This window comes from Hippocampus comes, unplaced genomic scaffold, assembly GCF_001891065.2.
Source record: "Hippocampus comes isolate QL1 unplaced genomic scaffold, H_comes_QL1_v1.1 scaffold9, whole genome shotgun sequence".
Lineage (NCBI taxonomy): Eukaryota > Metazoa > Chordata > Actinopteri > Syngnathiformes > Syngnathidae > Hippocampus > Hippocampus comes.
This window is the reverse complement of record NW_017805275.1, coordinates 4797917-4820743: the sequence shown is the minus strand read 5'-3', so window position 1 is coordinate 4820743 and position 22827 is coordinate 4797917. Positions and strand designations below refer to the sequence as shown.

Genomic DNA, 22827 nt, shown 5'->3' with positions numbered 1-22827 from the left:
TGCATTGGCCGGGAATCGAACCCGGGCCTCCCGCGTGGCAGGCGAGAATTCTACCACTGAACCACCAATGCTTGAGGGTAATTTCGAAAAAACTCCTTTAAGACTTATAAATAAGTGCAGTAGTGAGTGGAGCTACGGTACTTTGCAAAAAATGTCTGTCTAAACTCTTAGCCGAACAAAAGATTTATTTGGTTGTCGGATGCCAGTAGTTAAAAGAGCAGAAGCGGATCAGCAGGCCAGCTTTCCTACTCTATAAGGCTGGGGGCGGGTTGCTGCATTGACGACTTCATCAGAGGGATTTTCAGACACAAAGCCAAGGTGGATACCACACAGAACTGGGGTCAAGCCAGTCACACAGAGGCGATTGCTCTAAGTCTGCAAGGGAAGCTCAGCTTCCCCTAAAATGTAAAAAATAAGTCATCAAATATATGTGTGTCCATACAATTGTGTGTACATGTCATTGACTAAATATGTGCTACAACGCGCTCAACTTTGTTCCGAATCAGCTTCTTATTAGTGGTTAAGACACGACTCTCTTCTTATTCATTCCCGCAGCTTCACTCATATGCTGGTTTTGTCCCGCCCACCGGACGGTCAGCGTCTCTGGGAGTCTATGGACAGTGGGCGTTTATGGGCTGGCCCACACGCTCAGCTTTTCTGCATGATGATTGGATGATCTGTCTGAGGCTAATCTATTTTTGATTGACAGCGAAATGAGCCAATCACCGATCTTTTGGTGGAGACATCCGTGGAAGCATTTTTCAATTCTCATTCTGTTCTGAGTTGGACTGGAGACTTCTTCTAATAATCTTAGCGACACTCTCTTTGTTGAAAACGATTTGCGACAGATTAATATTTTATTTTTGGTGTGTTTTATTGTAGTTGCTTGCGTTCGCAGACTGACTTACATCACCACAGTTAAGACCCTGGAAAAGACGCCTTGTTGGTATGACGGTCACAGATCATTTTCTTGAAAAGGAACGGAGAGTAGAATTCACGTATAAATAAACGGACACATTTTATGATCTAGGCCGAAATTGAGCTTCCCCTCCTTGATAGACCAGCATCCGCCACTGATACCACATAAAGAGGCACTTCTGCAGAACATTTAGCAGATAAGAATGCATGCGTCCCTCCGTAATGGCTGTTGACAGTCTGCCGTTGTACATATGTAATTATGTTTGTGGATGTAAATGACGCGTGCTTTGATGTGAACGATGGCAGTGTGAAAGCTCGTATGTCATTCGAGACCTATAACTAATATCGTCATTTATGTGTGCTTGAATTTACAAAAGTGGATTGATTTAACTGACAAAAGTGCTTTAAACACAGAAAGGGTGGATGGAAATGAAGACAGATTTTACAGTATGAACGCTACGTGCTCATGAGATAATGACCAGGAAATACCCGACCCTGTTTAAACATTCTCTAGTTTTTGACAAGCAGGCGTGCAAGTCTACCTTCTTCACACGTGTACGTTTGCAGAAGTGTTTTAAGCACTCGTGGAATAACATCAAAGCATTCATAGTCTTTGTATTTTCTCGCCGCGCAATAAGAAGTACATCGAAGCTGCTTTGTGTGAGCTGCAAAAATGCCCCCATCCGACCCCCAGAGGGGGCTCCCATTACTCCAGCGAGACGGAGAGGGGCTGCAGGCCCGTATCAGTGGGGAATTATGAACTCTCCACCAGATCCTGCATGATGAGGAGGTTTCTCTGCCGGAGCCCTTAAAGACAGTGTGGGAAGAAGACATGGAGAAAGTCCAACGTCATGCGGAGCACATGGAACAGGCAGGAGGAACTAGGTGAGGAAAATATCAAGTCAAGTACAACTATGTACTTGATATGTATAAAAATGTAGTGCTTCTCCGGCAGGCGTGCACAACCATGGACGCTTCAGCCACCATGGCCGAGGTGAGACGCTAATCATAAAATGGTGCTTAATAAAATAAGACGTGCAGTATTCCACAGGATTACTTGTTATAGATGGCTTGCACGCTGTTCAGAACAATGCATTCTGGGGCGTCTTTTTTGTACAGTGGCCATCTTGGGGGAGGGGGGGGGGCGTTGTTACACGTGATGCATGCACACACAGTTGTATACCCTCCTTCTTCCTCCATCCATCCATCCATCCATCCATTTTCTGATCCGCTTCTCCTCACAAGGGTCGCGGGGCATGCTGGAGCCCATCCCAGCTTTCTTCGGGCAGTAGGCAGGGGACACCCTGAACTGGTTGCCAGACAATCGCAGTCCTTGTTCCTCAACTTGCTAAATTACGGCATTTTCAAACTATTTTGACGACTTGCCAGATCTTCTAAAACCGCAATATCAGCAGAAAGTTACTTTGTGTGAATGAGCCATACACCCTGTAAAATGCAGATTTTTCCGTGGACAGACAGACAGACATGGTTTAGTACCTGCTGTTGATGACATGCTCTGTCGGTCTGTGACACACCGCCTGATGAAAGATTAAAAATCATTGGAGGATTACAACTATTCAGTAAGCAGATGGATACAGAGTGTAATCTTAAAAATCTTAACCGAGGAAGCTATTGCATGGGCTAGGAAACTGTTGTGTGTTGTTTATGTTGTACCTGTTCTGTTGCTCTATTGCACATACAGTAGCCACACAGTGCAGTGAGCTTTTGTTCTTCTACAATAAATAAAGTTGTTGTTAGCACTTTATCTGCGCATTGTTGAACGTAATTACTCTATGTGGCGAGGAAGCTTCATGTTTGTTAACTTTTTCGGGTGTTGTCAAGTAGACGGTGAGTGAAAAAAAATCCAAAGTGGAAGTGTCGAAAAGTGCAGGCGACCTAGATGCCTACTTGTCATTTGCCTTGTAGGGATGCGTAGCATATCACACCAGCAAACAGCTGCTCCTATATAATCATCAATAGCTTCCACCTTGAATTTTTTTTAAGGTGCAGCCATCCACCCATTAATTATCTGAAGCGTTCGTCTTCACGAGGGTTGCAGGGGTGCTGGAGACGATCCCAGCTGTCTTCAGGGCAGGCAAGGCACACATTGACTTCCAACCATTCACATTCACAGTCATCTCATGCATGTCCAGGACGTACAAATCAATAATGAAGACAATTCAGAGGAGTGTACATGAAACTTTTATAAAACTTTGCATCTTTTCCCTGCATTCTTGACATGTTTATAAATGATGCCGCAACTTAAATTGAAGGTGACACTGTGGCCTTCTACAAAATGTTCCCGCCTAGAAATTCTGAGGGAGAAAAGAAGGTTGGAATTCAAGATTTCCATGTCAGGAAGGCAATCAGCAAGATTTAACAAGTGAAGTGCAGCCTCCCGCTGTTCCCAAATTGCTCGAGTGGCAGAAACACTGAATGCTTAAAGAAGGTCAGAAAGAAATACTTTGTGCGCCTTCCTCGTGGCCAGCTGAGTGCTTTGCGAAAATATTCCCTGTCATTGAATTGAACAAGCAGATGGGACGGGAATATTTGATTGTTTAGTTTTGACATGTTGGTAAAACTACTCACGGTGTTTGAAGAATGCAGTATATTGAGGAAAACTTTCATGAGTCATCTTCGTCCCCTCGCGTTAATAATAATAATCACACCAACATGAACTTTTTGTCACTATTTGAGCTGTCAGTCACTAATGGATATATTTTTTTTCTTTAATTGTCACCTCTGTCACTCCCACAGATCAGGTACATTTTCATTTTGGTGTGATGACTAATGGGTTGCTTTTGGCATGTTTGCTTGCTGTCACACGAGGTTAATTTCCATCTCATTTCAGACCACAACATTGGAGTTTTTGCTCAAGGAAAGAAAGACCAAATGTATTGTTACATCAGCGTATTTTCTGGAGCAGGGAGTGTTGTGAATGTGGACAGTGAGAAAGATGTTCCAGTCGCAGAAATCAGCTGATCATTTTTGCGTGTGCTTTATTTGACGCAAATTAGATCTGGACTGAAAACGGTCTTAGCGACCACAAAGGGAGTTAATTGCCACAAAGAAAATTGCTATGGTGTCACACCGAACGGGGTAGATGGACGACACAAATGAATTTATTGTTTCACTGGCTGGCGATGCTTTCAATTTAGAAGGCCATTATATAAAATATCATCAGTGCGGCAAGTTAATGGATTCTATCACCTGAAAGGTCTCTCGCCATTAACTTTCAATGTGGAGACAGCGCGACCGTGCATTGTCAGCTTCTGAGACAAAACAGTGATGGCATCACCTTCCTCCAGTGTGAAAAATGTCCTTGCCCGCTTCTGGGAGGTAGAAGCAAGCCCAAGTAAGACCAGGAGGTGTGGCATAGGAATAGGTAGACAGCAAGCTTATTATAATAAATACTCGTGAAATAACTAGGAACTAAACTTGAACAAATATTTTCGTTATCAAAACAATTGTAACTGTGTTCAGTGGCCATGCTCTGACCAATTTACGCAAGCCCCGAAAATACAGCTGCACAACAATAGCAAGTGCTGGGCTGGCATGCAGCCCTGAACGAGACCACACAGCTCAGCTATTCACCCGACAATAACTGAGTTTTCGTCCATGTTTTATCTTCATCGCTGATGACCTTACCTGCTCACCTTTTTCACCAAAAGGCCGTGAGGCAAATCATTGCCCTCCTTCAGCCCCCCTCATCCCCGGCCCATCAATCTCCTCCGCTACTCACCAGTTGCCCTTCCTGAATAATGAGGTCGCAATCAATATAAAGCTACTCCTTCTTTTATCAATCAAAGTCTATTATCGCTGCTATGCTACGGTTCATAGATAAGAAGAATGTATTTGAAAGAAGTCTGAGGGCATTAAGAATATGCTGCTGCGATGCCGTTCACACAGATGATTCAAATTTTCGAACTCTTATGACATTGTGGGTAATTTGTTTTGTGTATGTGCTGTCCTGCAGGCATGTCCTCTCTCTCCTGAGTGTGTGTGTGTGTGTGTGAGTGTATGTGTGTGCGTGTGTGTGTGTGTGTGTGTGTGTGTGTGTGTGTGTGTTTGATTGCGTGAATGAGGAGCAGCTGTCACCGTTAAGCCTTTCCCGATTGCCGATACGCAAGTGGTCAAGGAGTGGGTCGCCTGATATTTTAAACAGCTGCCTCCGGCCTTTCCACCACCAGAGAATGTCGGTTAGTTCTTGATTCGTGTATGGTCACTATAACAAAGTGTTTTCCAACTGATTGTTTGGTACTTTGTGGAGACTCTGTTGGCGTATCTCGAAAGCTGTAGGACAGCCAACGTTAATACCTTTAAGTATCTGGAAAGTCAAGTCAGTCAAGCAGAGCAGTTACAGTTGGGGGAACCATTTTGGTGGGTTTTTTTTCCCTGCTGTTTTTGATTTATTGAAAGTGGGTTAGAATTGTTGTCTTTTATTCAACCCTTATTTTGTTTAGGCAAGGTAGGGATTGTTTAGATTGTTTTGTGAATGTTGACCGTATCTCCCTTAACAAATAAAACTGCTCCATTAGGACTCAGGTCACTGGTCTTGCTGGCCTTTTCTGGGAGTGGGAAGACTGCGGGAGCACTCTTGCATGTTGCGTCCAAGGTTCCCCTACACTAGGACAAAACACAAACACAGCAAAATCCAATGGATGAGTCATTTGAATGAGTTGCCTACCCCACGCACTTTGGAACAGGTCAGTTGGTTTCTCAGATACCTCACGACCAATCGTCGAGTAAGTCACATTACATGGGCTACGATGTGTCAAGGCAAATCAAAATCTGGTATGAAATGCTACGTTTGTCTGCGTCACATCTGTCAAAATCGGGCTAGTTTCGTGTAGTCTGATGTCAACTTCAGACTTTCCACTCTTCCCGCTGATGAAGTCCTTTGTGTTGGTGGTGTCTTTTGGCCCGTTATCTTGTTACATGAAGCTTCTCCTGATCGTTTAGATTCATTTTTCTGTAAATTGCTAGATAAAGACGTTTTGAATTCATTCTGCTGCGACATCAAGACTTCAAAAGATGCCAACCACTAATCAGCAAAAAGAATCGACGTGATGTTCCAATAATTTGCTCACTTAAAAGTGGGTTGCTTCAAACACAAGGTCCACTGTCTTGAGTTGTTTAACAAGTCTAGATGTACATACCATAAAATAAACTACTGGTAAATAAAAATTCTGAACTTGTGCCTCATAATCTTTTGATCTGAAACCCAAATGTCTTTGGTATACAACAAAAACAAAGGAATTGACCGTGCCGTTCCTAAACCTTTGGAGGTGACCGTCAATGAAATTCCCAAACAAGTGCATTAAAGCTTGCGTCAGCACGAAAATCAGAATACGGCAGTTTTTATGCTCGAGCGCAGATGGGCTGCATACGAATAAAGAGCCCTATGTTTTAAGCCCCAATCTACATTTCGTTCATTAGTGTGGTTCTTTGAGTTTATATTTGAAGGAAAAACAACACATTTTCATACTCCCTGATATATTTATGTTGGGTTTATGGCAGGGTTCATGCTTTATTTTATTCATTTATTTTGATTTATGCCAAAGTGAAACATATTTTACTTCCGTTTGTACTTAAGTAAAAATGATTTTGTTTTGAAAAATTGCTTTTTCCGTTTATCAGGTATTGTTTGATTTTCGGCATGAGTCATGAGTTGTGCTGCAAAAATAGACGTTAAGTAGAGGAACACGCCACAACACTGATGGACGCAGTGCTTTGTATTTATTTTGAAAAATAAAATATTTGTTCTTTCATATTATAGAACAGAAACTACCAGATGAGAGGTGCAACAATTAATTGACAACTAATCAAATTAATTCCAAATATTTTTTTTATTATTGCTACCTCGTTAAATTTAAAACTGTCCATAACCTTCGAATTTAATCTCAGCAGTAAATATTTACATATTATTATTGTCTCTCCATAAAAGCAGTGATTATTGTTTTTTTTTTTTTTGCAAACATCTGTTTTTTTTTCCCTTTGGAAAAACAATTGTCAATATTTTTGCTGATTTTCTGACAGTTATTACGGGCTAAACCTGTCACTGAATCGTAATTAATTTGTGCGGGGTTTTTTTGGGGGGGGGGCATGGTCATTTGGAAAGAAAAGGATAGAAATTAAAACATCTTTAAATTTGATTGTTCAATTAATCGCAAAAATAATCGATGATGAAAAAAATCATTAGTTCCAGCCCTACAGCTGACATTCATCCTGTATGTTGTAATGATGAGCCAACAATGATTGATCATGTTTTAATTTGACAAATTCATTGAACAGTTGTATACATTTTCCTTTTTGAAAATGCCTTCGCAGCTACAATCGCACTCAGAAGCGCGCCGACCTACGCCAAGGATTAACAATCCTAGACTGACATGTTCCACTCCAGGCCTGCAGGTGCAGCTTGGCCCCAATGCAAGCGGATGGTGAACATCAAGAGCTGTGATGACTAAATGACTGTAATTTGCTGTCATTTGGCATGTGTCACCACTACAAAATGTGTCATTGTTGTGAAGCTTTTGCATTAACTCAGGAACAAACCAACAAAATGTAATTCAATATGTTTCAGTCTTGTGCTCCACAAAGGCAATAATTCCATCCTTGAGTCATTCGTCTGCAAGTGCACTCAAGTGACACTTTGTAGTTGTTTCAGCGGCGATGCATCCATTTTCCTGATTTGTCCAGTTTGCATCTCAGGATTGATTTGTCATTATGTGTATATTGTTTTAGTGATATATTTGTGCTTCAGTCATTGTGAGCACCTTTTGGTCATGCGCATTCATTATGTACTGTATTGATAAAATACTGATATGTATTTAGTGAAATTATTCATACCAGATTTGATTTGACTACTCTATATGAAATAGAATATTTTTTTACTTCCAAAAAGATGTCTTCCTGGTAAAGAATGAAACCCCTTGAGTGGTGATTTAGTTGCTGCAGCTGCGAGACTAACTCCAACTAATCAATTAGGCACCATCAAAGCTTAAATCCATGAATGGGAAGTTAAATGAGTTGTAGAGCCGTTGGGCACCTGGATGGGAACTTTGGGATACACGGGCTCATCTCCTGACATTCAAACTACAAGTGTAAGTACGCTCTTTGTCGTTATCTGCACAAACACACCGGAGCGCTCGCGTCCTGTTTCCTCCCGCCGTGTGAAAGGTCAAACAAACAGAGTGACAGCGGGGATGGCTCTGGGCCGCTTCACGAGGTCGCGGCCACGCTGCAGCAGGATGTCGCTGACTTCTCTGCTATGTTGACATGCACCGGGGTGAGACCTGAGCTTTTATTTTGGATGCAATGATTTGTGCAGATTGCAAAAAGCCAGCGTCTGTGACATTATCGGGGTGTGTTAGTGCCCATGAAATGGCTCACTTGTCCATCTGTGAAGGCACCATTAATGCTGAAAAGGTGCATGCAGGTTTTGGAGCAATATGCTGCCGTCCAAGTAATGCCTTTCTCTGAGATAGCTCATGTTTCAGCAAGGCAGTGCCAAACCACATTCAACACGGTTACCGCAGTCCAGTCCAGTCTCCCACTTACGAAGCACAAACCACTAGATCGGAGGCCCCGAACTTTTTGCGCTCCTTACGATTTACGTCCAGCAAGAATTGGGGATACAGAATGACATTTCTCCATTTGAGCCCCCTCTCAAACTGTTTGTCCTGTTTGATAAACAGATGATGACGGTAGCTCAGATTGTTTTTCTTCACTACTTTTGTTTCTGAAGCTCACTTGGACAAGTGTAAGCTTGTCATTTGAAAAACCCATTGGTTGGGGCACTTGTGAGACAAGGTACCACTATATTTAGCCAAATACATCTGCCGCACACTTCTGAGATTTTGCATTCAAATCTTCACATTGTCCAGCTTCCTCGCACATTCTAAAAACCTGCATGGTTGGTTAACTGAAGACTGTAAATCTTCCAAAGGTTTGCAATCTGAGTTTAAATGCTTGTTTGGCAACCAGTCCAGGGTGTACCCCGCCTCTAGTCCAAAGTCAGTTCTAAAGCTCCAGTTCCACCCGTGACTTGAATGAGAATCAGTAGTACCAAAAGTGAAAGAATGGGGAGTAAGACAAACAGCAACAGTCAAACCTGCCAAGGGAACTGCGCTTCCACATGCATCACTGAAATGTCTTAAATCATGAAATCTCCGCAGTCAACACTGCTGCAGTTTTTGTTGAAAAATAGTGGAAATACCGTTTACCTATTTTGTAGAGGTTCAGTGCCTTCCTCAAGGGTATCAGGATTGTTGGGAAAGCAAAGTCGCCTATTTCAACAACGACTGTTTGGCAGCATTCATGAAACGTGGATCATGAGCCTTGATTTCACCTTAAAAAAAGACCCAAACAAACAAAAAAACATCACAAATGAGAGTCAAACCTTTCCAGAGAATGCCCATTGACGTGTGAGTTCACTTTCCAAAACCGCGCATGGTGGGTTAATTGAAGACTGATGTTTCCTCTCGGTGTCAAAGTGAGTGTGGATAGCTGTTTGTCAGTCTGTGCCTCACAACTGGATGGCGATCAGTCCACGGTATACCTGGCCTCTCGCTCAAAGTCAGCTGAGATAGATTCGAGCTTACCCACTACTCCAACACAATGCCTTGCTCAGAGGCACTTCAAGGGCAGTCAGCAAGCAGCAGACCAACATCTATTTCAAATTGAATTTTGCCTGCAGCAGGATTGTATGTGCGCCTAATATGCCTCTTGCTTCAAGGTTTTGTTTGTTTGTTTGTTTTTGTATTTCAGCATTAAGGGCAAGAAAGCCACTGTTGCATTCCTGGATAAATGGCACAGCATTTGACCAACAGCCATGCCGAATGGTCACCGCAAAAGTGTGCCGCAGGGTCTCAGATGTAAACGTCAACCACTCTAGTTGTGAGTCGTCTTGTCCTCAACGTTCCCTTCATGCGGAAATCACAACAATATCTTCCATCTAAAAGGCTTCCCATGTTATTATAATACAAGGTCTGACAATGGATGGTGTTTGGGGCCAGCACGTAAAAGGATATTCTGCAGGGCATGGATTAATACTGCCGAAGCTGCGTGGACAATTCTCCTGTCGAGCCCACCACAATGACTCATGCAGCAATTTGAAATCCGCAAGTCCACAACAATCAGACATCAATCAATAGGTAAGTCTTCTGTCAAGGGCTGTTTGAAAGTTGTCGGACACTTTGTATTCTGCATTACTGTCACCGCAAGACAGGAATGGAACATGAGGCTAGTATAATTGATTTAGGAGCTTTTATCACAAGCTTGAGTTATCGCTATTAGGAGCTTCTGAGATGTCTCTGTTGAATGTAGTCTTTGTTATCCTGGCCAAATTTGTACAGTATCTCTTAAGGACCCTGGAATATGAATTCAGAGATTTGTCTGTCATGATTCTGTTTTGGTTTACATTACATTTGGTTTTGTTTCACAGTTTTGTGTCCTCATGGGCTTTTGTCTCCCTCGTTTTGTTTTGGTTTCCACCTGTTTTTGTCATCCGGGTCCCTTGCGCCAACCAGTCAGCTTCCTCAACCCTTTGTGACTGTGTTTCTTGTTGTGTCGTCAGTCTGCATGTATTTAGTTCCCTGGGTTCTGTCAGTCTTTGTTGGATCATTGTTGCTGTCACGTTGTTTTGTGTTTTTGTCATGGTTTTTGTTTGTTTATTTGTTGCTTTGGTTTCTTGTGTTTTTCAGGACTTTCTATTTTTGGTTTAGTTTTTCCAGTCTACCTCTGCAAGTGTTTTTTTATTTTTGTATATGATTCATGTTTGAAGGCAGTGGCGGCCCGGTAGTCCAGTGGTTAGCACGTCAACTTCACAGTGCAGAGGTACCAGGTTCAATCCCAGCTCCGTCCTCCTTGTGTGGAGTTTGCATGTTCTCCCCGGGCTTTCTGGGTTTTCTCCAGGTACTACGGTTTCCTCCCACATTCCAAAAACATGCATGGCAGGCTGGTTGAACACTCTAAATTGTCCCTAGGTGTGAGTGTGGGCATGGATGGTTGTTCGTCTCTGTGTGCTCTACGATTGGCTGGCAGCCGATTCAGGGTGTCCCCCGCCTACTGCCCGAAGACAACTGGGATAGTCTCCAGCGCCCCCCCCCCGCGACTCTAGTGAGGATAAAGCGGTTCGGAAAATGAATGAATGAATGAATGGCTAAATGTTTGAAGATAATTGCTGAAAACATGCAAAGACTGAGACGTACATTTTGTATGACTGATTTGTGGAGATACAGTATACCCAAAGACAGATTTTCAGTTTAACACTATACTGAGCGTGGTAAAAGTGGCACCCGGGAATGCACATTGGTGTCTGGCATGAGTTTCCCCTCCCCAACAGTAGAATTTGAGTACCATCGTTCTCATCAGCGGTGATCAAGCACAATCACAAAATGCAGTTTGTTAGGTAATAAGGATGCACCCTAAAATTACATCACTTCACTTTGGAAAGGCCAATATCACGGCCCTGTTCGAGTGCCTCATCATCGGCCATAAGTGTGCAATTGTCACACAGGGGATAAGGGAAGCTTAAGGAGGGGAAAAGAAAATGGTCCCACTCGACCGCCACGGAGGCTTTGAGCTGGTGTGGCCCTTTAAGAGCGCCTCATTGTCAACTGTGGGTCTGGTTTTGAACCTCATTTTATATACTTGACGATTTTATTCATCCATTCAAATTTGGCAGGGTTGTTAACAAAATGCTTTTTTTGTGTTCTGTCAAATTAAGAAGACATATAGTATTTATTGTCATTTCACAGGGACCTTAACTCTCCAACTTCTTAGCCACTTTCTTGTGTCATTTATAACGAGCAGATAATCATTTATTTTCACTCTATGTAGGTAAAATCTTTTTATCATGCACCTTCAGAGTAGATGACTTCGTGAAAGCCCAAATTTACTCACCTTGGATTGCTAGAGTTCTATATTGCCAGTATTTGAACACAGTTTTGCAAGACAGAAACGTGGCCAATTTCTGTCCTGAGTCAGAATTCTTCAGAGGAAGAAAAGCATTTCTCTGTTTTCACCATGAATCATGCTTGTCTTGGTAAATTATGACTGAGATTGCCTCTTTGGCTGGATTTACGTCTATATGAATCCACATGTCCATTCTGCTGTATCATTCCCCCTAATCATGGTGCTTAAAGTCTAATATTAACTATCTTGAGGCACAAGGCTTGTCCAATTCGATTACACCACTCAGATAACCCACTGTCAACCGCACACCACATAATTGTGAAATAGAGGATTCTGCAGCAAAGAGCCAAATAGTTCCCTCCGGAAATATGTTCATATTTGACTGACCTGTGTGGAGCTCTACGGATGCATATTAATACAGATGTTTCCCATTTATGCAAGGGATTTGGGCTAGCATGATTGCTCGCATATCAATGTTGTGTTCCCTCCAAATGCTACCATAATGTAGATTAAAAGTGAAGATTTTTTGCAAATGTGTTCATGAATAAACGGGACCAAAACTTGTCATCAATCATCATGGCATTATAATGAATGACGTTTTAGTGGGTGCCCTTGCGCTTGTTGATGTTCGGATCCCATTTTGGCTTACCATCTTTTTTTGTAGCTTTTTTATCGAAGTCTTGTTTTTACAATCGGAAGTGTGACGTGTATTGTAACTGCATCCAAACAGATAGTGCGACCGTGTTTAACCTTTCCAGAGCGCTTGACTTCCTCAACATCTGACGCACTTAAGAGCAAAAGTACTTTGAACAGGAGAATACGCGCAAAGCCAGATTTCACAGAGAATGTCCACATGCCAGGGTTATTCCACCCATAATGCAGAGTTGGCACTGACTTAAGTCGATATGAGAATCTTCACAGTCAAAAAATGCGAAACCTCTCATGCACATGGCAAAATATAGCCCGGTAAGAGCAGAAAGAACATTTCTTTGTCATGTGTGACTTTTGAAAGTGTTCAAGACAACCAAGACCTGCCTGGTGGAATAATGTGAAAAAGTAAAATAGAAATCACAATCGAGAGCACTGTATTTTTGCGTTTGCCCGACTCAGAAAATTTCGGAGGCGCAGTTTGTTTCACGCGGGAAGAAAAATATTGAGGCTCTTGCAAAATGACACGTTGGTATTGCATTTAAAACAGTTGAAATAGTGTGTTGGCACATCAAAAGCATAATATTAACAGTACCAGATTGTGTTGAGCTCGGTGGAAGCAATAAAACGGAAGGTTGGTCTCTCACTTGTCAGATGAGATTTGTTTGTTACCACAATCTGAGCAAAGAAAAATGTTCTATATATAAAAGTGTGCTCGGAGGAGGATGGCATGATGCACGGTGCTGGACTGACCCACTGGCATGCATCACAGCGTAAGCCACTTGCCAGCATGAGCTACATCCTTCCTTTGCCTCTCGCTGTGGATCCCTAATGTGTTTCCTGGCCTGGAGATGAGCCGGATGGAGTGTTGGCACCTCAAGGACGGATCCTTGACTCTTTAAGTTGTCTCTGAGGACCCTGCTGCATTATAAACTTTTGGAAATGACACAGCAGGGACCACCGCGGAGGCCCGCGCAGCCGCTGCTGTTGTTTGTTCTCACTTTTTGCACGGATGGCTTGTCTAAATGCTGATGCACGCAATGCAATATTCTATTGGACACTTGAGTGTTTTCCCAACTTTATGACATTATTGGTTTTATATTTGGGATGAGATTTGGTAATTCCCTGCCTAACGTTTTGTTAAACTATCAAGGTGATTTAGTGTGTTTATCTTGCTCTGAAGCTACGGAGCCTGCCGGGGGAGAGCTGGGGAACATTTTAATTACAACCATTCAATCTCAACATTGTGCTTTCAGGTCACAGAGGTGGCTCGCCATGAGGGACGGGGAGGAAGAACCACGCACAATGATCTCACGACTGCCTGTTACACACTCCTGATATTAGTTTCTTTGTTCCCGGGGTTTAGTCTCTATCATTGACGATAATGGCGTAATAAAATTGAGAAAGACAATCAGGCGTATACTGGGATTCTGTTTGGAAACCTGACTTGAGTCTGGAGTCATGCAGCTATACTATTAGGCCAAAAGGATATCAAATCGGCGGACAAAAAAGAAGCGCATTCATTTTCTTCACTTACCGCGCTGGGAATTAAACATCGATCTTACCGGTGTTCCAGTCAGTGGCAGAAATTGCTTAATAAATGACACACCTGTAAGGCTGGGCACAGTTGGTGTATTTATCTTCAGCCGCCCTTGTTATGTTATGTGTTTATACAATCACATTTAACTCGCTCAACTTCCCTTCGGGGACACAAAATAATGAATTTTTTTCTTCTATGTCATGCTAAATTGGAACTCATTTGCACTCTGGAGACGTTGCGAGGTGGGTGGAGGAGATATAGTTTGTTGGTCTGAGCAAGAAAAAAATACCTCTTTAATTACTTTTGGTTGTGCAGAATTCAGATTGTATAGAACATTATGTGCAGTATAAAAGTTAGTGTGCTTCAAAAAAAAAAAAAAAAGCTGATATTTTGACCTGCACAGATACATTTCTGGATATTGTAGAGGTTCAGTTTTTACCTTGTGGATTACTAACAGCTGACCTTAGAATATGGGCGCACAATGTGATTCATCGTGCATTTATTTGTGTCTTCGAAATGCCTGCGGTAACTCTGTATAAATGTCTGTTGACATTAGAAATGCTCAGCAATTATAAATTCCCCAAAACACTTGAGGTGCAAGGGCAAGGACGTACGGTATAGTTGCCTCTGCCAAGGATGGGATGTTTTCCTTGCAATCATTTCTTTGTTAGAAAGTTATACAAAAGCAGCTATATATATATATATATTTTTTTTTTTTTTCTTTTTTGGCCTGGAGGTGGAGGACGTTAGTAAATGCCATTTCGATGTTGGTTGCATAGCTGGATGAATGTTTTGTTCACTTCTTGAGGCGCACAATATTTTGCCATTTCCATTCAATTCCTTTATACACTTGTATGACAATTAGAAATGCTCCAAACAGAACTAAACTCAAGAGGTCAAAACTTTTTGTCATAACGTCTTCAACTCCATGTACTAATCTTGAATGGAGTTTTCAAGACTGAAAATAGTTTTGGTACACATCTGGACCACATTTGGTACAGAGGTGATCAGGGGTATTGTACGTGTGCCTTATCTGGGCCTTATATTCACTTGTTTTTGCCGCTCTAGATCAGTTCCAGCCCAAAGTTGTTGCAGATCTGTGAAATTACTCCATACCACACCTACATACATACCAACTATTGTACAAAAAGTCCAGATGTGAACTGGATCCATTTGCGAATTTGGACCAAATTTTCGAGCACATCTGGCTAATGTCTGCTCCAGTTATATTCTGTTACCCATATACCGAGTTGTGAGCCCTTCTGGATTTCTTTTTGCAGATTTCCAACACATCAAGAAGTTGATGTACAACACTTTGACTCTTCGCTCCACTTGCTCTGGTGTTTTCCATCTCAGTCATGGTGTGCACAGGATGGAATGATTACATCATGGTTCTCAATGATCTCTCAGCCGACACAATCCAATAGTCCGCTAGCTGTATGAGCTGGCAAGATGCTACTCTCGCGTCAACGTCACTTCCGGGCTGCGGCTGAAAATGATTGCATCCAGCATGATGCCGCCCTGACGTTGCCGAATAATTCAATTTAATTCATATGCCAGAAATGCAATATTAATCAGAGTACCGTATTTTTATTAGTTGTGGCACAGAGTTTACAATGTATTCTTGCGTTTAAAAAATTGGGGTTTTAGTACCCCCTTAACAGCAATTTTATTTCAGCATTGGTTATATTTTTGAAGGACTTTTAAATTATTCTGTGCACATTTGTGTATGTGGCAGCACAGTGCATCAAGGAATGACAACAAAACAATCTAATCTCAACCAAAAATCATCAGCATAATAATTAGTGCTGATCCAAACACCGAATTGTCAATCCCTCCACAAACTTTGTAGTGCTTTCCTATTACACATAATCATCATCCAGCCATCTATCCATCCATTTTCTGATCCGCTTATCCTCACAAGGGTCGTGAGCAGTCGGTGGGGTAAAGCCAATCACAGGGCACACAGAGACAAACAACCATCCACTCACACACTCACACCTAGGGACAATTTAGAGAGTTCCATTAACTTGCCATGCATGTCTTTGGAATGTTGGGAGAAACGGAGTACCCGGAGAAAACCCACACAGGCACGGGGAGAACATCCAAACTCCACACAAGAAGGTCGGAGCCGGACTCGAACCCTACACCTCTGCAGTGTGAGGCCGAGGTGCTCACCAGTCGGCCTCACGTAATCTTCAGCCACAATTATATTCTATTGTCACTGGTGGGATGTAATGGAATACATACTGTATACTTCAAACAAATGCCGATGACAACATGTAAAAAAATAGTCTGTGAACAATGTGAGACCTTGAGCTGTTCAGGAGTGACATGGAAAGATGTCACCCAGGGAGCAAGATCTTGGCCTCGATTGATTATGTGTTGCGTCTTGTGACAACGTAAAAACCACTGCAGCAAGAGTGATTCAATTCACCGTGTGAGAAACAACAGGTGTATTTTTTTTTCATTTGGAATCATGAGCTAGTTTGCATTTTTATTAGTCAATATAAAAATATGAACGACGCCATGCAATCATGTTTTTATTGTGTGGCTGTGTGGCCTTCTCAGGACATGTATTATGCAAATTGATAAAAGGGGGAACTTTTGAGTGTGTGTGTGTGTGTGTGTGTGTGTGTGTGTGTGTGTGTGTGTGTGTGTGTGTGTCTTGTTTGTCCTGGTTTCAAAACAATAATGTAAATAATGGACTTTTTTATTATTATTATTATTATTATTATTATTTCACTTTCATTCAAATCTGTATTTTTTTTAACTTTTACTCAAATGAAAAAAAGACAACTTGTACTTTTACCACAGTTGACTGACTAATACTTATACTTAAGTCCAGTACATTTTGAATGTCCCACGCTTTAGTGCAGCCTTCCTCAACTGGCGGACCGCGATCCACGACCGGACCGCCGACCTCCTCTGTCAGAGGACCGCAGCAGCGCGACTGTGTGTTGTATAATGTTTGACTAACTGGAGACTCTGGCTGAGCAGGGCATGTCGGCGATAACGATGCGCTGATTGGCTCCTCTGAACTTAAGGTGTGCCCATACATAAGCGTCAGCACGCGTCTATCCCAACACACACGCATTCAAAATGGATGATTGTGTCAGGAAACAGACGCATGCGCGACGCCACAGTTGTGCTCACAGCTTCAGTCCAGGAGAGCTGCACACAGACAATTAGACAAGACGAATCGCGGGAGGTTTCGATTGTGTGCAGTTTTGCTCCCGTCTACCCGGGGATCTTTGCAGCTGTTTAACAGCAGAACACCGCAACATGGTAAATGAACATCACAATGGCGTCCTCAAATAATATTTGCATGCCTCAGACATTGCATTCACCTTTAGTGGAAGAACAGCACTGCACATTCCTGTGCTCCCTTGTGTCAGTTTTTAAAATGGTTCTTAACTCCTCTTCTGATATACTGTATTTTTCAGTGATTTCAGAGGGGATGTGAAAAGGGGAATTGTACAAATGAAAAGGATATTTTTGTTTTTATGTTTAGTATTTATTTTGGTAAAATGAGTATTTTGTTAAATTGTTTTGTTAAATTAAGGGAAAAAAAAGACAACTACTGTTTAACAAAGTTAAAGTAAAAATTGTCTTATTTCCCTAAAAGGGCTATTTCTATTATTAAGCAGGCACAACTTAACCAAATAAAAGAGTTCCTGTGCCTCAACACAATACCTCTCATTATTTGCTGTGTACTGGCAAAGTGAATAATTGTTATTTTCATGCACCCCATTATTGGTTGGTTGTGAGGAGTGTTGATTTGTATAAGCTTGGCTTAACCATACTAAATGGGCATATAGCCCTGCTCCCCATGACCGCCGTGCATGGGACCGGACCTTGGTCTTATTAAAAAAAAAAAAAGTGGACTTACAGCATTTCTAGTTGAGGACCACTGCTTTAGTGTGTCACCATTATTGTAAGCGCACGAGTTTGAGTCACGAGGAAAGGAAATGGAACTCATACACTTCCGATGCATCCTTTCCACAAACCAGCTCCCAAATCCCCCGCCTCCCCAACATTTACAAACGCACACACACTTGCAACTTTTGGGATCAACCCAGTGTCCAGAACACACGCATCGCACGCGTCGCCGGGCCGAGTTTCACCTGAGACGACTCCTCCGTGGACTCACAATAGCATCAGCCCACACAGTAGCCTTTTCTTTTTTTTCCCTCCCATTTTTTTTAAAAATACTATTTACAGGCACGCTATTTAGTGGAAGCACCGTCCAACCTGTTGCTCTTGTGGAGCGGAGTTATTAGAGATGAAGACACATTCGAAGTTTTTCTATCGCACGTGGATTGGAGTTGCTTACGCAGCAGGTGAGGAGATTTCGAGATCTAAATTTAGCTCGCTAAAAGTTGGACCTGTAGATAGATAGATAGATGGATAGATAGATAGACAAGACGTTTTTTTAAGTCGAAATGTTCCATGGCTGTGGTGCAAAAATGTTCCCTCATCACAATGAATTATGCATCACCATGCAAAATACAGTATTTTGCACAACTGTAACGGAAAGGACAAATTTGTTGACACCTAACAATGGACTTTTTTAATGGTGTCAAATTATTGTTTTTTGTTCAAATTGATCAAATTTATTTGACTTGGGATGAAGGTGCAGAGTTGCTCCATCCTTCTTGTTTCACTTTTTCTGCATTTCCTGGTATCAGTACCTCAAGGCTTTAATTTTTTGTTCAAGTCCATTAATTACTTTTTTTATACATTCAAAACTATCAATATAATGTAAGACAAACAATGTTTTGGATTTCATTTAGATGTAGATCCATGGCAAATGTGTTGCTGATCCATGTTTGGATCACTCACTCTCAATGTATACTGTGATACTCCTTTTTGATTAACAGTACAATGCACAAAGCACAGGTCTCAAATTCAAGGTTCATGCATCTATTTGAGGCCCTCCAAGTCATTTTATTTGGTCATTCACTGCCATTCATAATTAGTTATCCATCAAAACATATACCGGTATATTTATCAAATGCAAGGGTAATTATGTAATGCCATGACCAGACAATTAGGGTTCCCTCACAGAACATATTAGGTAAGACACAAGAAGTGTAACCACCTCATGCTCTTGCCACACAACTAGTCCACCAACAAGCACAGTGCAGCTCCACTTCTGGCTCTCCAATGTCATTGCTAGCACTCTAATTTTTGCACAATGTCAAACTTGTTGCCTCATTTGAGACACCATCAGTGTGCGAAAAATAGTCACTATAAAAAGTAATACGCAAAAATGCCACTTTCAGTGGTGCCACATCAACCGCCTCTGCTGTACTTTTCAGATCAAGCTAAAGCAATAACAAACACCGCTGATGTTTTCCTAGATAGGTCGATAGATTGATCACAGTATGAAAATAGTTCAATTGCCACTACTATGGCCAAACAATTAGCAAGAGGAAAGCGCTGGTTGTTCAAAAACTGAACTTGTGCAAAACCAAATATGCTATCTGCTTTAAATCGAACCCTTCTGCAGTGTGCTATCAATAAATAAAACCAGTTCATTTAGCCCATTGTTTGCAAGAGTTTATTAAATATGGTGGTCTATGCTATTGTTTCACATTGGTAACGTTGTTACATGGACACCAAACACTGAGCATTCAAGGACCAAATTGTTTTTAAATTAATTATTTTTACATTTGAAAACCTTCACTGCCTTCATAGAAATGTATTGAAAAATGTGTACAAATTACCAATTGTCCATGGAAAATTACCTTTAAATGTCGAACAGACGGAAAGAATGGCCATCATACTGTATCTGTTGTATTCAAGCAACATGGTGGACGGCATAACTTATTAGCTGTTTGCTTTGCAAAATACGAAATGCCTGCAGCTGACCTGCATGCCTTTCAAATTCTGCTTACTCGCGTGCAAGAATACCCCACCAAAATAGTGCGTACAACTAGCATGAAAAAATGTATCGATTTATTCTGTGGCTCGATCTTTACCAATTAAACTTGAAACCATGCTCGGCATGTAAACTACTCAGCCGTCGCTGGATAACAAAATTGTTATTTGTTATGTTAACACCATATTTTAAAGTAAAACCAGTGAGTTCTACTTTTCAAATACTTCAATCTGAAGCATAAAGTTAAGAACAGTTGTAAATTGCCTGAGGTAATTGCCTGTGGATTCAAAATGTAACGACCATAATGGACAGCATCAAACTCAATTAAACTGTATCGTTTTGCATTTAGATTCTGCCATTTAATTGGTAACAAATATTTTTGAAACTGATACATTCTAAGCGAATGAAGGGCTTGTGTTTTCCACGGTCGTGTTGTTATGTCACGTAAAGTAAGTAGATGCAGTGGCTATTTTTCATTGCTCAAAGGTTATACACAATCAACACTCCAAATCTCAGTTAGGTTCTTTATTTTATCTCTGCATTATATCCAGTATGCAATATTGGAAACAGTCCAAACTGATGACTGATTTTAAAAGGAAACAAATATTGACTCAACCTGGGTCACCATCCATTGCCCGGGGGCGGACCGTGTTTCCTGAGCACCACCCACATGACAGTGAATATACACTGTGTCTCAAAAATTTTACATCACTTTCAAACCGATTATGTTGAAACCTTCTAAGTCTAGCTCAATGAAATTGAACAGTTCAGGTATTGAACATCGAGGGCCCTGTTGTGGTAAAATGGTGCCCGTGAGCTTGGCATATAAATGGGAGCTACTTCATTTTGGTGGCGAAACAAATCAAGTCGAGCACGTTTGTTGATTGACTAGACCACGTTGCGCGTCGCACTGCATTGCGGGGACCAAGGGCGTTTTGTAATATACAACCCCCGCTGCACCTGCAAATTTGCTTACAAAAAGTAGACTAGATTTTAGCCTCAATAAAAGCACGTCTAAGTCGCAAACGCAGGTGATGTAACATGATATGGTGTATTAGACAGAGATGCAAGCAGACACAAGCGGCATGTGTGGTGGCTCTCACCATATTTCATTCGTAACTATGACAACAGCGTGGGACAATCCCTCTGAATCATTGAAGAAATCAATTTATTGCATTCATTATAATCATGACAATCTTTCCATTATTTTAATAGCATACATGACAAGAAGAGGGAAATATAAAATATTGATCTGTTTCTATGAAGTACACTGTCAAATTTTCAGGTTATTAAAAAAAAAAAAGATTTGCCAAAATTATTGTCCTGCGAAATGATACCCTGTGTATTGACATGAATAACTGGAATTACGTAAATAAGCAGTTAGTTTGTTTATTAGTGTTTTGTGTCCGTGGTTTTTTTTAAAAACTGTTGTTACCTTGCTGTGCCGAATGGGACCCAAACCATACCCTTACCAAGCCTCGATTCTTACATCTTACATCATCTAGTGATTTTTCATTTCAACGTTTTCAGTGTTCTAAACGATCCCCCGAGGACGGCCATAACCACTTGTTTCCCCATGATGAAAACTATTTTGACATAGCTTGTTCCAAGCTTAAAATGCCAGCTGAATGAGCAATCCTGCAGTGTCCAAGCATTTTGCGAGGCACCAGGGGGAGGCACGATGTTCTCTCGTGTATTGCCCTTTTTTTGATATCTGCCCAATTGCATTGAGTGAGTTTATACCAGAGGAGTTCATGGAAGTCATGGTGTGAATACAGTGTCAGAGTGATGGAGATTGGATTGACGTGTGTAGGATGTACGGAGGGTCGGATCTGTCTGAAGATGTCACTTAGTCTTGTCGTGTTCTGTGATTTGGCTGTGAAGTCTAGCTGAAAAATCAATTTAAAAAAGCCCTGTCACTCACTGACTTTGTGATGTGTGAGTACAGCTGAGGTCATTTGCAGTCTCGCTCAGAGACTTCATGTGCATGTTGGAGTCGTTCATCAATCATTACAGCAGAGCAGCTGTACCTGAAGTTAATTTATATGAAGGACCACTTTCTTAAATCCCCACTCAACAATACATGAGTCATTTCACTAATTTGGGGCGTATGTGTTGACACAGCTCACACCAAATGATGACATCTCTTAAAAAGGTGGGACCCCACCCCCCTGCTTTGCATCACAATACAATGCAGCTTTATAGACATAGCGCTTACACAATTGCTCCAGTTGCAACAGAGTGCTTTCCAGAACATTTAACATAAAACAACAATAATATAACAGAACACATAACATAAAACATCAACAACAATACAATCGTAACAACTATTCCAACGTATGCCTTGTTTTTTGAAGCGGTTATAGATGACAGAGAGAATAACAGCTCATGGTTACCTTCAAATTCAAATGCCCCAAGGGTCTTACAATTGTGAGTTCTGCACATTTTTTTGTTTAAAAATAAAAACAACTCTTTTTAAGTAAGTGCTGTACAGAAGATCGAACATAAAACAAACTGTAACAAATGGAATGAAAATTTGAATAATTGAAGCAGCAGTTTGATTTCCCTCTCATTGCATAGTGTACAAGTTGTATGAAGTTACCAATGAAAGAGAAGTCTCTGCTGGCCACAATGAGGGCATCGGGATGCTGAAATTATAATCCCGTAATCACAGCATGCATGATGTCACTTGTGTTTGCTGTGGGCGGTTTGAATGTAAACAAACTTGTGCAGTTTTATGAACAGCTGTCAGCTTGTCCATTGACGAGCAATAATTTTATCGTCGGCTCGCTGGGCGTTTTGGCGGACCAAGGTTGATTTGCACTTTGTATTAGGCCAAACAAAAGAGATAGTGTGTTTCCGGTCACATGAAATTTCAGCATAGGGTCCGGCAGAGATGAAAGTGGACTTTTCTGAA

General features: G+C 41.5%; 1 protein-coding gene, 2 long non-coding RNA genes and 1 other non-coding gene across 6 annotated transcripts in view; 3 read left to right on the top strand and 1 right to left on the bottom strand.

The window, feature by feature from the left end:
- trnag-gcc (transfer RNA glycine (anticodon GCC)) lies at positions 1 to 71 on the bottom strand. The gene has a single exon. It is a non-coding gene; the product is annotated as a tRNA-Gly (tRNA).
- Positions 72 to 4972: 4901 nt separating this feature from the next.
- LOC109515804 (uncharacterized) lies at positions 4973 to 7757 on the top strand. 2 transcript variants are annotated; one of them, XR_002168254.1, is made up of 3 exons: positions 4973 to 5117; positions 5457 to 5624; positions 7249 to 7757. It is a non-coding gene; the product is annotated as an uncharacterized LOC109515804 (long non-coding RNA). The 2 variants fall into 2 exon arrangements; XR_002168255.1 differs by lacking the exon at positions 4973 to 5117 and adding an exon at positions 5228 to 5298.
- Positions 7758 to 9690: 1933 nt separating this feature from the next.
- On the top strand, positions 9691 to 14178 carry LOC109515812 (uncharacterized). The gene is made up of 3 exons (XR_002168261.1): positions 9691 to 9816; positions 9907 to 10073; positions 13740 to 14178. It is a non-coding gene; the product is annotated as an uncharacterized LOC109515812 (long non-coding RNA).
- A 3904-nt stretch (positions 14179 to 18082) lies between these two features.
- flt4 (fms related receptor tyrosine kinase 4) overlaps positions 18083 to 22827 on the top strand; it is a 66662-nt gene continuing 61917 nt past the window's right edge. For both annotated transcript variants that reach the window (XM_019870091.1, XM_019870090.1), the window contains exon 1: positions 18083 to 18366. In XM_019870091.1, the coding sequence (XP_019725650.1) occupies positions 18309 to 18366 (58 nt within the window). In that variant the 5' untranslated portion in view covers positions 18083 to 18308. The remainder of the gene's footprint in view (positions 18367 to 22827) is intronic.